The sequence below is a fragment of the Heterocephalus glaber genome, unplaced genomic scaffold, assembly GCF_053883595.1.
Source record: "Heterocephalus glaber isolate CG9 unplaced genomic scaffold, H.glaber_assembly_v1.0 deba00001572, whole genome shotgun sequence".
Lineage (NCBI taxonomy): Eukaryota > Metazoa > Chordata > Mammalia > Rodentia > Bathyergidae > Heterocephalus > Heterocephalus glaber.
Genome location: NW_028258357.1, coordinates 18763940 through 18780405, shown reverse-complemented (window position 1 = coordinate 18780405; position 16466 = coordinate 18763940). Strand labels below are relative to the sequence as shown.

At 41.3% G+C, this 16466-nt stretch overlaps 1 protein-coding gene across 5 annotated transcripts in view; it reads left to right on the top strand.

Annotated features, from left to right (window-relative positions):
• Slc5a8 (solute carrier family 5 member 8) overlaps window positions 1-16466 on the top strand; it is a 50377-nt gene that overhangs the window by 16397 nt on the left and 17514 nt on the right. For all 5 annotated transcript variants that reach the window (XM_004844857.4, XM_087192692.1, XM_087192694.1 and 2 more), the window contains exons 6-10: window positions 1141-1281; window positions 8089-8218; window positions 10871-10959; window positions 12731-12843; window positions 14389-14456. In XM_004844857.4, coding sequence (XP_004844914.3) covers window positions 1141-1281; window positions 8089-8218; window positions 10871-10959; window positions 12731-12843; window positions 14389-14456 — 541 coding nt within the window. The remainder of the gene's footprint in view (window positions 1-1140; window positions 1282-8088; window positions 8219-10870; window positions 10960-12730; window positions 12844-14388; window positions 14457-16466) is intronic.

Genomic DNA, 16466 nt, shown 5'->3' with positions numbered 1-16466 from the left:
CTTGCTCTTGGGAGGCAAGCGGTAGAACCATTGAGCTAAATCCCTGGCCCCAGAATTTTTAATTTTTAAAAAGTGTATTAGTCATTTTTCCCATCACTGAGACACAATATCCAATAACCACAAATTAAAGAATGAGAGTTTTTATTTGGCTCATGTTTTAAGGGGATTAAGTCCATGGTCAGCTGGATCTAAGGCAGGAGCTTCATGGCAGAAGGGCCTGGTGGAGCAGAGCAGTTTAGTTCATGGCATCTGGGAAGCAGAGCAAGGGAACAGTGCCAGAGAGAAAGGGGTAAGGGACCAGTACCCAAGCTCACACCTCCGTCACCCGTCCAGACACACCCAGAAGTGTGTCCCACCAATCCTCTGGAAGGCCCCAAGCCAATCACATTAGCAAAGTCAAGCTTAACCACCACAGTGTTCAGGAAAATTAATTTTTCACACAGTTTTCAAGTTCATATTGTATGTCAGAGATAAACAGATTACTTCCTAGGTAGTATATTAAAAAGGTTAAGGGTTATGTAGAACATGGAAGTTGAGCTTTCTTTGTAACAATATTTTGGACTTATGCACACGTCACAAAATGGTTTTAAACTACTAGTATTTAGCTTGTACCCGCAGGATTTTAGGAAAACACAATTATAATAACATATGGTAATTTTAGCAAGTGAAAAGTCTTTAAACTGTGCTAATTGACTGGGTTCTTGACCTTGAATTTGAATTAGAACTACAGCTCTACATGTGCTAGGAGAGGAATTGTAGACATAAAGTGTGTTAATTTAGTGTTCACTTCAGTACCGTGTTGGTTGCTATGATGCACTTAGGAATCCCCCCCAATTACAGCTTGGCAGATTGTTTAACAAGTTTCCTAAAACCATGGGAGAACAATTTCTCTAAATGCTCAGAATCATTAGAGCACTAATTTTCCCTCAGTCCCACCTAGAATTTCCAAATCTCTGAAAATAATAATTGTTATTTCAATGATCTTGAGTTGGAAATAGTCTTATCTTTTATATTACTTAATTTTTTTACAGACATATATGTCTATAGGTATATATTGCTTACATTGAAAAATGTTCTAGAAGGATTTTCTTTAGTGTTTGGTCAATAATTCGGGTTTGTTTTCTGTTTCTTTTCATTTAGTTTTAACCCTAACCCTTTGCAAAGACACACGTTCTGGACGATTATTATAGGAGGGACCTTCACGTGGACCAGCATCTACGGAGTCAACCAGTCGCAAGTGCAGAGATACATTGCCTGTAAAAATAGATTCCAGGCAAAACTGTAAGCCAAACCACAGTGTGTGGATCATCAACAACCATGGTGGTCCTTATGAGACCTCCATAGTCAGATTTAGCTCAAGTTTAAGTCTTTTGTATCAGGCAGTTCCAAGAGATAAATGGTCTACTTGGTTAAAAAGGACCAGGCAGAGCAAAGTGATACTGTATGTTTTAAATCAGATATTTGAAAATATATGAATTATTAAGTAAAACAACTTTATCAAATAAATAAGCAGTTGAAGGATCTATGGGAGATTAAAAAAATATAAATAGAGCCTGGGGTTTAGCTGAATGGCAGAGCACTTGCCTAGTATTCATGAGGCTCTCAACACTTAAAAAATATAAATGTGTAGAGCCCTTGTCATAATGGAACTTAACATCAAAGTAGGAAAAAATATGCAAGTGTGTAAAAGTGAAAGATGGAACAAAACAGACTACGGAACCCAGGGAACATGTTTTCACCAGCTCACTATTGCTAGTCCTACGGAAACCATGAATCCCTGCTGAATACCAAAACTTACTGCGGTCAGTTGACAAGGGACAGTACCAGATGTTCATAAGTGACCTATCTGAACATCACTGAAGTCTAATAAACAATGTGATTTTAGAGTGTTAAACTCAGTCATCAGCGAGGGAGGTGGTGAGCAAGATTGCACCTGCACACAATGGGATACCAGTGCTACAGTGGTTTTAGGCAATAAAGAAACGTGCTGATATTAGTCAATGCAGGGGAAAAGGCTAGCAGTCTGTCTTTCGGCATCTGCTACAGGAGGCGGGTGTGGTTCTCCTGGAAACAGACTCTGAGGTGGATGTGGGCATGCAAGAATTTACTAGGGAATCATCAGCTGTGGCATTGGAGAGCAGGAAGCAGGAGTCTAATGCAGTCTCAATGGAGGCTGCAGGGGGAGCTCTAGAGCTGAGTAACCTCTGTCTGGTCCCATGTTAGGGTGAAGGGAGTGGGTCTCTAAGTCCCTGACCCACTAGTTTGTGAGCACAGGCTGACCTTGGGGAAGAAGGCCTGGCCTTTGGATGGTACCTCTCTCCAGGCTGGGGTAGCTCAGCATGCGATCACTCTAGCACCACTGGGAAAGAGGCAGAGCCACCTTAGTGACAGGTAAGCTTGCTGCTCTCTGATTGAGTCAGCGCACCCACAGACACTTATAGTATCCGTCACCAGCGTCTAACAAGTGTGTATCACCTGCCAAGTATGGCGCTGGATGATGCACTGTTTCCCTTGGTCTTGTAACTGTGACAGGGGGATTTTTATCCTAAGAGTAAGTGAAGAAACTGAGGATCAGAGAGCCTAATTACTTGCTCATAGTCATGTTTGGTAGAGCTAGGATTTACAGTCAGAGCTGAGCCCAGTGCTGTTACATAAACATTCATACTCTACAAAAGCTCACTGCAGATGTCATCACGCTGAGCCGGGTTTGACAAGAAACTTGTGTGGGGAATGCAGGCTTGTGTCTTAACTTCATGGTGGTCTCACAAACTACACTGAAACGTGTTTGGTGAGTTGCTATGTAGATGCTAATTGTGTTTAGCAGTTTATGATCATATTACTTGTAAAAGGAAAATGAATAATAGTCACTGCTCTGTTGCTCATGAAAATAAGTTCCTGACAAGAAGACCGGAAGTAATGCATTAGATGCCATGATAAAACTACTGGTGGCTATGACATTCCAGCCAGAAGGACGCGCACATTCAGTAGGAAAACGCCATTTGTTACAAATATTATCAAATACGTTATTGACCGACATCATAGGGAGATTAGAATAGAAAGAAAAATAGCATTTTTTGGAAACCATCATCGTGCAACATAAGAAAGAAATGGAATCCATGAAACAGATTCAAACAGATATTCAGGAGATTAAAAACTCCATTGAAAGCATGCAGAGCAGACTAAGAGAATCTGAAGACAGAATATCAGATATAGAAGACAGGATCGCAGTTAAGGACCATGAAAACAGATTTCTTAAAGATAGTAAAGGACCATGAGAAATCAATTCAACAGCTGCTAGATGATGCAAAGAAGAATAACATAAGACTCATAGTAGTCTATGAAAAAACAAAAGAAAGTACAATTGACATAAAAAAACTGTTCACAGGAGTAATAGTAGAAAACTTCCGAGACAGAGGTAGAGAATTGGACACACAGATAAGTGAGGCATATAGAATTCCACCCAGCCACGATCAAAAAAAATCTACACCTAGACATATAATAGTCAAGATCCCAGAAACCCAACAGAAGAACAAAATTCTACAGGCAGTTAGAGAAAAGAAACAAATCACCCACAAAGGAAAGCCCATCAGAATCACGGCAGATTTCTCAACACAAACCCTCAAATCAAGGAGAGCCTGGAGTGAAGTAGTTCAAGCTCTAAAAGAAAATAACTTCCAACCTAGACTGTTGTATCCAGCAAATTTATCTTTCAAAATCGATGGGGAAATTAGATACTTTCACGACAAAGAACACCTGAGAAATTTCATGAACACCAAACCATCACTCCAAACAATTTTATGCAATATCCTAGAAAAAGACAATGAAGGTCACAACTCCATGAAGGCCAACAGAGAGAAGACACCATGCAAGGTAAGGCACTAAAGGGAAAGGAGGAAAAATAAGAAAAGAACCAACAACAATAAAACATCATGGCAAGAATGAGTCAATATCTCTCAGTTATAACTATCAATGTTAATGGCCTCAATTTGCCAATCAAAAGAAACAGACTGACAGAATGGATTAAGAAGCAAAACCTAGCAATATGCTCTGTACAAGAAATTCACCTAACTCAAAAGGAAATTCATAGACTGAAAGTAAAAGGATGGAACACAGTTCTCCATGTGACAGGATCCCAGAAAAAAAGCAGGGGTAGCAATCTTATTTGCAGACAAGGTAGATTTCAAACCAAAACTAATTAAGAGAGACAAAGATGGTCACTACATCCTTGGGAAGGGAAAATCCAAGAGTAAGAGATGACAGTCCTAAATATATATGCACCAAATACAAATGCCCCCAACTATACAAAACAAATATTAACAGACATGAAAAACCAAATAAACAATAACACAGTTGTAGTGGGGGACTTCAATACCCCTCTATCACAAATAGACAGATCATCTAGGAAAAAGATTAACAATGAAATTCTAGAACTGAAGCAAGCTATTGAACAAATGGACTTAATAGATGTTTATAGAGTATTCCACCCCACAAAATCAGAATACACATCCTTTTCAGCTGCATACAGGTCATTCTCCAAAATAGATCACATACTAGCTCATAGGGCAAATCTAAGTAAATGTAAAAGAATTCAAGTTATCCCCTGTATATTTTCAGACCATAGTGCAATAAAATTGGAGATCAATAATATAAGAAACCGCAAAACATCCACAAACACATGGAAATTGAACAACACTCTCCTGAACAACCAATAGGTCACAGAGGAAATAAAAGAAGAAATTAGACAGTTTCTACAAGTAAATGATAATGCCAGTACAACATACAGGAATCTGTGGGACACAACAAAAGCAGTTCTATATGGGCAATTCATAGCAGTGAATGCCTATATTAGGAAAACAGAGAGAACTCAGTTAAATAACCTAATACAGAACCTCAAGCTCCTAGAAAAAGAAGAGCATAACAAACCCAAAGCTCATATAAGAACGGAAATTATAAAGATCTGAGCAGAAATCAATGCAATGGAGACTAAGAGAACGATACAAAAAAATCAATGAATCGAAGAGCTGGTTTTTTGAAAGAATAAATACAATTGATAAACCTTTAGCCAACCTTATCAAAAAAAGGAAAGAAAAGGCACAAATCCATGCAATTAAGAATGAAAAAGGTGAAGCTACAACAGATCCACCAGAAATTCAGAGGATCATCAATACCTACTTTGAGAACCTGTACTCCAATAAAATGGAAAACACAGAAGAAATGGACAGATTCCTAGATACATACAAGTTGCCAAAGTTAAATGAAGAAGATATAGAAATTCTAAACACCTCAATAACAATGAGTGAAATTGAAAATGTAATCAAAAATTTACGAACAAAGAAAAGCCCAGGTCCTGATGGGTTCACTGCTAAATTCTACAAGATGTTTAAAGAAGAACTATTGCCATTACTCTTTAAACTCATCAAGGAAATTGAAAGGGAAGCAAGGCTTCCAAATTCTTTCCTGGAAGCAAGTGTTACTTTGATTCCAAAACCAGGGAAAGACCCAACCGAAAAAGGGAACTTCAGGCCAATCTCTCTAATGAACATAAATGCAAAAATCTTCAACAAGATACTGGCAAACAGAATACAGAGGGTCATCAAGAACATCATACACCCTGACCAAGTAAGATTTATCCCAGGGTTGCAAGGATGGTCCAACATACGTAAATCAATAAATGCAATACACTATACTAACAGAGTCAAGAACAAAAACCATATGATCATCTCAATAGATGCAGAAAAGGCATTTGACAAAATCTAGCACCCATTCATGATAAAAATGCTACAGAAAATTGGAATAGAAGGTCTTTATCTCAACCTGATTAAGGCTGTGTATGAAAAAGCAACAGCCAACATCATACTAAATGGTCAAAAACTTAAAACTTTCACGCTAAAATCAGGAACAAGACAAGGATGCCCACTATCACCACTCCTGTTTAATATTGTTCTGGAAACATTAGCCACAGCAATTAGACAAGAGAAAGAAATAAAAGGAATAAAAATAGGAAAGGAAGAAGTGAAACTCATTATTTGCTGATGATAGGATACTTTACATAGAAGACCCAAAAAACTGGGTCAAAAGCCTTCTAGACCTAATTGATAGATTCAGTAGAGTAGCTGGATATAAGGTCAACACTCAAAAAACAATAGCAAACCCATTGGGAGAGAAATTTGGGAAATAATTCCTTTTACAATAGCATCTGAAAAAATGGAATATCTAGGAATCAACCTAATAATATAGTGAAAATGGCCATACTTCCAAAACTACTATGTAGATTTAATGCAATATCGATTGAAATTCCAACAATATACTTCACAGAACTAGAGAAAACAATCCAAAAATTCTTTTGGAAGCAGAAGAAACCTAGAATAACAAAAGCAATTCTGAGCAACAGAGACATGGCTGGGGGTATCACAATCCCCAACTTGAAACTATACTACAAAGCTACTGTGATAAAAACAGCATGGTATCGGCAAAGAAACAGACCTGAGGATGAGTGGAATAGATTAGAAGATGCAGAAACAACTCCAGACGTACTCAGCCACCTCATCTTTGACAAAGGAGCCAATTTCCCTCATTGGAGAAAAGATAGCCTGTTCAATAAATGGTGTTGGAAAAACTGGATTTCAACCTGTCAAAGGTTAAAACTAGACCCAAACCTATCACCGTGCACTAAACTAAGATCAAAGTGGATTAAAGAGCTAAATATCAAGACAGAGACAGTAAACTTGCTGGAAGATAAGTTAGGTAGAACTCTCAATGACATTGGCATAGGAAAAGACTTTCTGAACAAAACTTCAGTAGCACGGGAGCTAACACAAAGAATCAACAACTGGGATATCATCTTATTAAAAAGCTTCTGCACTGCAAGAGAAACTAACAACAGAGCTAAGAGACAACCTACAATATGGGAAGAAATTTTTAGCAGCTGTACCTCAGACAAAGGTCTACTATCTAGAATATATAAAGAATTGAAAAAAATCAGACCACCCAAATTCAAAGACCCCATTCAAAAGTGGGCATCCAAAATGAACAGACATTTCTCAGACAAAGAAGTAAAAACAGAAAATAAATATATGGAAAAATGTTCAACATTACTGGTCATTCGAGAGATGCAGATGAAAACAACACTGAGATTCCACCTCACCCCAGAAAGAATGGCTGCTATCAGAAAATCAATCAATAACAAATGCTGGTGGGGGTGTTGGGAGAAAGGAACATTGTTGGTGGGAGTGCAGACTGGTGCAACCACTGTGGAAATCAGTATGGAGATATCTCAAAGAACTAGGACTGGAAGTCCCATTTGACCCAGCTATTCCCCTGCTGGGGATCTTCCCCAAAGAATTAAAAGAATCATACCACAGTGATATATGTGCACCCATGTTTATAGCGGCACAGTTTGTAATAGCTAAGGTTTGGAAACAGTCGAAGTACCCATCAACTGAAGACTGGATAAAGAAGATTTGTTGTTTTAAATAAAATGGAGTACTACTCAGCCATAAAGAATGAGAAACTGGAGTCATTTATAGCTAAATGGATGCATATTGAGGCCATACTCTTAAGTGAAATAAATAGGACCCACATGTGTAAATACCGAATAGTTTCTCTAGTGTGAGAAACTGAAAGTGTAAATAAGGATGAAAATGATTAAAACAGATAATTGATAATTTGAAATAGGAAAAGGTCCAAAGGTGGAGGGGTGGCGGGAGGGGAAGGGGAAAGGGAAGAAAGGAAAGGAAAAATTATGAGAAAGAAAAAAAAAGGAAATGAAGTCTATGTAAATAGGGAAGGGTGGAGGGGGTGAAGGGCGCGCAGGGAATGGGGAAAAAATAAGAACCAGGATACATCGTGTTCAGGTACAAGCACCCAATGATGAATGTAAACGTATTGTGTACCTACAATGTACCAATTAATATATAAATAAAAATAAAAATAAAAAAGGAAAGGAAAAATAGCATTTTTGCTAACCAAAAGATAATGTGCATTTATTGATTATAATCATGAAGCTCTCTTCTGTTCACGTAATAGGTTTCTTAATCTTTGGATCACATTTGCAGTTGTCATTTGCTGTTTCTTCTTCTCTTTCCTCAGGTCTCTCTACGTCAATCTTCTGGGACTCTGGACCATCCTCACCTGTTCCGTGTTTTGTGGGCTTGCCCTGTACTCCAGGTACCATGACTGTGACCCTTGGACAGCCAAGAAGGTGTCTGCGGAAGACCAGGTTTGGTGCCGTGTCTTTCTTACATGGCATTAATGACATTCAAAGAGTACCCTAGGGAGAGCAAGGCGACCCCATGTTCACGTAGGGCCGCAGCCAGTGGTCACAAGCGAGTCACCTTCACCTCTATAAAGCATGTGGCAGAAACTTATTTTAGCACAAAGAGCAAGAATGAAGAGCGATGTGTCTAAAACTAATATACTGGAACACCTGGAAAAATTTCAAGCCAAGTGTGAAATAGAAATCACACAGTGCTGGGGGTAGAAATGTAAACACCATTTAAAAAAACTGTACACCAGCCGTGGTACTGGAGAGCACTTTGGGTGTCGTTAACCCACTCATCGATGAGTAATGTGTCTTTTAGTTCATAAATGCCCGAGAGACGGATCTAACAGGTGAACGTGGGCTGAGTGCCAGCCACACGGCGAGATTCTGTGCTGAGAGCTGTGTGCTCATTTCATCCTCGCATCCCTGAAGCCCTAATTTAGACGATGAACTAAATCTCAGAGGTTTTCTGACTGACCTAGGGCCACTGTGTAAGTATGTGGAATAATTGCAAGCACCCATCAGATCCTTACCATGGGCCAGGCACTGTCCTGGGCGCTTTACGTCCATTTTACTTTTTAGTTTCCACAGTGACATACACAGGGGTTAAGTAGGTACCAGCTAGTAGCCTGAAGCCAGGACTCAAACCCACTAGCGGCAGGCTGCCTCTACTCCTGTGGACCTGTGGGCCAAGCACTGTCTTTCAAGAAGTGTAGTTAAAATTTGAATCCAGGGCTGCCCAGCTCTGAAACCTGCATTCCTGCCAAAATTATTTTCTAAGATCTGGTTGTCAATCAAACAATCAGGGGCCTCATAGAACAAAGATAGGCTAATTTCTATGCAAGGGCATCATATACACCCCCCCTGTGGGTTAGGAAATGTGATTTTCTGCTACAGTCCACTGGGATCGTCCTGAGAAAGCAGGGCTGGGGTCTAGGTGTAGTTTTGCTGCTGTCTTGCCTATAATCGTACCTTGATTCTATCTGTACTTCTTATTTTGATGTGGTACACTTTTTACGATCAATAAACCAATAACGATAAATTATTCTGAAGTAAATTTTACATTAAGATTGACTTCTGTGAGTTTTGCCAAATGTATAATGTTATGGACTCACTGTTATAGTGTCATATAGAATTATTTCACTGCCCTAAAATCCCCTGTGTTTCACCCATGTATCCCACCTACATTTTCTCTTTTTTTTAAGGGTTTTTTTTTTTTTTGGTACTGGGAATAGAACTTGGATCCTTGCGCTTTTGAGGCAGGCACTGGAACCACTGAGCTAAATCCCCAGCCCACCTACATTTTCTACCAATCACTGGTCCTTTACTGTCTCCAGGATGTTACCTTTTCCAGAATGTCAGCTGCTTAGATTAGCAACAGGCTATTATTTCCATGTATTTTCATGGTCTACGACTCACTTTTTATACATATTTTAAAATTTTTAATTGACATACCAAGTATACATTCTCATGGAATACAGTGTGATATTTCTTTTAAAAATTGCATAGTAAAGATTCTTGAGAAAGCTGATAATAATGTAGAAGATTTTGGATTTTATTACAATGCTAATGATGGAAACTTTATTTTTGCTTATGTATGAAATACTGTTTCACTTTTTTTTTTAATGGTGCCAAAAGTTTATTTGAAAAGTGAAGGGTGAAGGAGTATGGGAGAAACTGGCTCTGCAGAGCAAATCTGGGCAGAGAAAGAGAAAAAGAAGATAAAAGTAGAAATGAAAGTACACACCACGTCTGGGAAACACAGTGTAGGCTACTGTGGGAAGTCACAGTCGCCAAATACTGCTGAAGAACTGTTTCAAGTTCAACTTTTAAAATATTTTGGGAAAATTGAGTTACTTGGGGAGCTGGCCATGGCCGCCATTCAGAGCTTCCCTCCGCTCCTGGTGGGAGATGCAGTCAGTCTTGTCTCTGTGCGCAAGAGAGGATAGTTTCCGGGAAGGTTTGTCCCCTTAGGCCTCCTCTACTTGAAAGTTAACACTGCAGAGAGACAACGCAGTCTATAGTCACTTACATACCCATCATTATTTTGTATTTATTTTTAAAAAATGTAAACATGGCAAACCAAGTTAGTATCAGGAACTTTCTGAAGAGGCCAGTTTCAAAGATTTCCTGAGGTACTTTTCCATCCATCGCTATGTTTTACACTGTGGATAACTGAATTACATCTTTTACTCTTGGATAGTAATTGAACTTTAAAAAATGGTCTGGAGTCATAAATAGAGAGGGTGCTACTTGTTTAAGCAAAGAGGTTTTTCGAAAGTCCCTTAAAAATGGCTTATTATTGCATGGAATAAGAGCTGCTTTTGTTGAGTATTTACTATCTTGCATATTCTATACTAAAAGTCTTTCATAGATTAGATGAGGGAACCAAGGCTCTGAGAAATTAAGTAACCAAAGCCACATCTGTCTGACTCCAAAGCCTGTGTACTTAGCTATTGGGCTTTTTGTTTAAATGTGAGCAATTAACGACTTAACCTTTAGGAGTAGCTCCTTTCACTTCTGGAAGAACAAAGATCTTAGGTAATCAGGAATTAGCTGACTTTATTCAACAGCAAATGGCATTTAGGTGTATATTTTGGAATTTTTCAGCTCATGCCTTATTTGGTACTGGACATTTTGCAAGATTATCCCGGAGTTCCTGGGCTTTTTGTGGCCTGTGCTTACAGTGGAACCTTAAGGTATGCACTAGGAGTCTATGACCCGTCATTCCCTCCGGGCATCTGTCTTTTCTCGTTGGTGGCTTTGGGGGTGGAGCTAGATTCTGGACTCGGCACAGTTGGGTCAAAGTAGGCGAAGCACTGCTGGTGTCCTCCCAGTTGCTCTGACTCTTTCCTCTGGGGAGGGTGCTCGCTTCCTGCTGTCCCCAGGCTGCCTGGTGCAGTGTCCCGTTCTAGGAAGTGAGTGCTGGTGACAGCAGGGATGCCTCTGCATGGGCTCTGGTTCTGAGAGGCCGCCTAACTCAGCTGTTAAATCTGACAGACCGCAGAATGCCTTCCTCCCAACATCAGGTCTTGTGCTCCAGCGCGCCACCACATACCCTCAGGGGTCATGGTGACCCCTCAGTGGTGGCTTTCACTGAGCATCAGAGCTCCACGCCCACACCGGGGCTCCCTCAGATTCCCCCTTTTCCCAGGAGACCTGATGCTGGGAGGTGCATGGCCTCATCCTTGCCCTCCCTGGAGCATCTTCTCTTTCCCCGAAATCTCAGTTTAGCACCTCTCTCCTCATCACCCCCACCAAACAAACTGGAATCACCTACTGTGATTTGGGCGGAATTTTCCTTCTCAGAATACTGCTTCTTCCAATCTGGAATGATGGTATGTCTTTCTATTTATCTCGGACTTCATTTGCTTTTTCTCAATGTTTTCTTTATACTTTTGGCATGGAGCTCCTATACATGTTTTGTTAGGTTATTTTCTAGGTGCCTGCTGGTTTATTATGCTATAAAAGTGTCATCATAAGATATCATTTCTATGAGTTGATTGTGGGTAGCATGGGCATCCTTATATTGACATTGGTTTTGCAAGTCTGCCCAACTCGCCTACTTGGTCTTTGTTGTTGTTGTTTTTGTTTTCTGAGACAGGGTCTCATTAAGTAGTTCAGGCTGGCCTTGAACTCACTATGCAGCCCAGGCTGGTCTTAAATTTACCTGGCTCTTCCTGCCTCAGCCTCCTCCGAGTGCTGAGATTACAGGCCAGTGTCACCAGGCCCAGCCTCACCTATTAAATCTGATAAACTGCAGGCTATTTTTTCATAGCACGGTATCTAAAAAAAAAAACCCTTTACTTTAAAATTTAAAGCAGTAGCCAGTTTAAGACACATGTGGCTAAAGCATGATCAACTGGAAAATTAGAATTCAATCTATATGCCTATTGAATAATATACTCTTGCCAGAAGCATCTTGTATTTTGTCATTGACCTTCTTCCTGTGTTTGTTGTAGGAGATTGACGTTATCAATGTGTACAGCATATGTTAGTGAGGATTCAGGAAAGGACTATTTATGGCACATGTTACTGAGGGTTTATGACAATCCTTTCAATGCATAAAGAAAACTATATTTTAAAGTCATGTAATAATGTAATAATAATAGTATAATAATGTACATTTTTATGGACACAGAAGACTAACTGGAAAATAGAAATTACATTAGCACATCCTTTTCTAATACTATCCAGCCTATGCCCTGAATCGTTTTTTTTTTTTTTTTTGGTACTGGGAATTGAATTCAGATCCTTCCGCTTGCAGGGCAGGTGGTGGAACCACTGAGCTAAATCCCCGGCCCTCCCTGAATCATTCTTGGATGATAAGTGGACTTTAGTCATTAAGAGCAACAGAAATCCGGTTACATTTTAGAAGTTTCCATTTGCTTTCTTCTTCCCTGTTCCCATGATAAGTATTGTTAAAGCTAAAATATTATTAACCGGAGTGTTCCTTCTTTGCCCTCCCAGCACAGTGTCCTCCAGTATTAATGCGCTGGCTGCAGTGACCGTGGAAGATCTCATCAGACCTTACTTCCGGTCGCTCTCAGAGAGGTCTCTCTTCTGGATTTCCCAAGGAATGAGTAAGCTCTGTTCACAACTCCCCTCCAGCTCCAAGAGGAGACTTCTTTTGAGACACCAGAGGTTCTTTTCCTCTACAAAGCACTAAGTACATCCCAGTGAGAATGCATATCCACATCCACTTGCCCACAGTTTAGTGCAGATATGGCCGTATTTGCAACCAAGATTTGGAAGATACTTTAAATATTTCAGGCCAGGTGTGGTGGCACACACCTGTAGTCCCAGCACTCAAGAGGCTGAGGCCGGAGGATCACCGCTGAGTTGGAGGCCAGCCTGGGCTACATAGCGAGTTCAAGGCCAGCCTGACATGCATAGTGAGACCTTGTCTCCAAAATAAAAAGAAAAAATTTCATTGTCAGTGGACCACAAAGGACAGTTTCCAGGACTTGCTAATATAGATAAGATTTGCATTCATTTGAAGCGTTCTATGAAATCATTACATCGAAGTGTATGCAATAAGGACATCGTGGACAAGAACACAACAGATGGTTTGAATATTCTTTTCAGTAATTTTGAGTATTAAACTGTAACAGTGACTGTTCATGCCTACTCAATGAGGAAGAATCAAGCTAAAGACAGAAAAAAAATTAATGTAAGATTTTTTTTTTTAGAAAAAATTTAAGTACAATAATGTTATTTACCCACTATACTTAACAAAGGGGTGAATGCTAGTGTGAATAAAATAGGAATAACATAATTTAAGGAATGCACTAATTTAATGATGAGGATTTTTCCATTCTTTTTCCCTATATTTTGAATTTTGAGCATTGGAAAGCCTCTTGATTTATTTAAAGTAATTTTTGCTGAATCAGTTTTTTAAAAAAATAAAAGACGGGTAGCTAATATTTACTTAATTTTAAAAAGCAAATGCATGAAAAAAATTGAAAATAAATGGAAAAAATGGTAAAAAGCGAAAGCTACAAGAGGAAATAAAAATCTCACACTCTGACAAACAATGGTGGCTTAAGAATTTCTATAAAAAAGTTTGGGGAACAACTTGGCAGAAGAGGGAATGGGAAACTGACCTTGAAGTCACCTTTGCTGGCAGTTTTAACGGGAGAGGCGTGGGGCCGCTGGACTTTCACCACCGCCCTTGGTGTGGGTCACCACGGCCCTGAGGGGGAGAACAGCAGAAGTCAGAAGGCTCTGATTTCTGGTGTTGATCCCTCCCCGCCTTTTCACCTGTAGTAGGCTGAGCACAAAGTGCTGAGCCTTCCTCTATAGACACCTTTGCAGCAGATTAAATTAATAACACAATACAGTAGTTCTTAGTTTTAAAACTCCCATAGTTAATTCCAGGGAGTCTTTCCTTACATAACCTGCTCTTATACCTAATCCTGGGACACAGTATGCGGGCCTTGTTTGTTCTCATTGCCGATTCTGGAGGAAAACACGTCTTTCCTTGTTGGGCTGCCTGTGATGTGTGCGGTCACTCTTCATCTCAGTTGTGTAATTTCTCTCTGACCCAGAGGGACAGTGGCCCACTCTCCTGGGAATCCCAGTTCTCTGGGTCTGGACTATACAGTGCCTTTGTGTCACCCACCTAGGTGTGCTGTACGGAGTCCTGTGCATCGGGATGGCTGCACTGGCCTCACTCATGGGAGCTCTGCTACAGGTAAGAGCTGAGCCCAAAGCTCCATGCGACTCCAAACCTCCGAATGTTCCTCTGACTGTCACTCCAGACTTCTCTCCACACATCTATCTACACATAAACCCATTGGAGGACAGAGGTGGCTGCATATTTAAACGTTTTTTAAAAATTCAACTTTCTATTCTGGATAGTCACAGATTTACATGCATGCAATTGCAAGAAGTGATACCGAGGTTGCATATATCCTATACTCCGTTTCACTCCATGGCAATGTCTCACAAAAACATCTTGCAGTGGTTACATTTTGATAAGACCATATCACAACCAGAATATGGACATGGAAGCAGTAAGGTACGGAGCAGCTTCATCACTGGAAGTGTCCCCGCTGGTGTCCTTCATAACCACGCCTACTTCTCTCCTGACCCACTCCCTCCTTGGCCTTTGGCAATCACAAATCTGTCCTCCATTCTTACAATTTTGTCATGTTGAGTGTTGCATAGAGGGCCGGGGATTTAGCTCAGTGGCACTGTGCCTGCCTTGAAATCACAAGGCCCCCAGTATCGGTGTGGCGGTGGGAGGAGGAGTGTTCCCTAAATGAAATCAGGTAGCATGCAGCCTTTTGAGGTCTTCCTGGGTCTTGCTGTGAAAAGTGAATTTTGATGGAACTTGGAGTTTTTTAAATTTATTTGATCTTACGCCTTCCATTTTAGTGGCTTTCTTTGAGGCCACTGTTGTAGGGCGGGCAAGCCCTGAGTCATGGCTGCCACGTGGAGGCAGCAGGCCGGCTTCCTCAGCTGAGGGGAGCCTCTTTCTGCACTGGGTGTGGATGTGGAATGTAGCTGACGAGACATCTTATGACCTCATGACCATAGGATTGGTGCATTAGTGTCACTGTACACCTGCTCAAGGGCTCTGCAGGGCTGCTGCTGTGTGTCACTTAGTAGTGTGATGCAAATTGGCCCTGGGGTTTTCCGGGCTTAGCCCAAGGAGTTTCAGGACACAAGGCCACTTTGTACAGTTGCAACTGTCCTGCACCTCAGAACAAAGCTTGCCCTCGACAAATAGCTCTCTGTGGGAGAAACACCTGGTAACGGACCCAGGCTGCATACAGATGTAAGAAGGCAGGAAGGAACCCTAAACTCTGAGCAGGGTCTCTGGGTAGAGAATGGGAGCATCCTCAGTCATGTGACCCCTACTGGTATCTGCCCCAGCCCTGCCTGGCCCAGCCCACACCTGCACTCCACCTCTAAGAGCATGATGGGAACAAACGGAGCTGGAATCTGCGATTCATCTTCAGGGTGAATTGCACAGGGCTGGGGAGAAGTTGCCCTGGAGGAAATTAGTTAACAGAGACCACCCCAAACCCTTTATGTGACACATGGCAGTGAGGATGGGTGAAGTCAGCGAGAATTGACATCCATTTCCTCGAAAGAATCCAGAGAGAGTGACCTGGAGCAGACTGTCATGAAGAAATCAGCGAGGCCAGTGGATCTTTGGTGGGTCTCCGGGCAGCCTCATGAGTCCCTCCAGGCTGTCCTCGGAGCAGACGTGGGCCTCCACTCGCTCCTGGACAGCTGGGCCCAGCCTTTCCATGGTCACTGGTAACGCTCCTGCCCCTTGCCCTGGATGCCACACATCCCTCCCTGACGAGGCCTTTATTGAGGTGCTTGGCCAGGAGTCTCTGGAGCCATCTCCATCACTGTCTCCTGTCACTGTGGCCGGGACTCCCAGAAACACCTGTTGTGCCTGGTAGCCATTTGTGATGGACAAGACCCAAGTTGGTTCGAGACCAGGCTTTTGCATCTTCAATACCACCTCCAGCTCAGTGTCTCTGGACCTTATTGTGGGGTTTTGAGGCCACTTGGTCCCCCTGTCCCACCCCACTGACATTGCTCTGAAATCAAGCAACTCCAAGCCTGCCACCCCCGAGTGCTCGACAACTTTTACATCTCCCGGGGCTGTGTCTCCAAGCCCCAGTGTCCCCTCTGTCTTTCCCTGTTCCAGGTGGCCTGGTTTCCCATGTCCAGTTGTGGC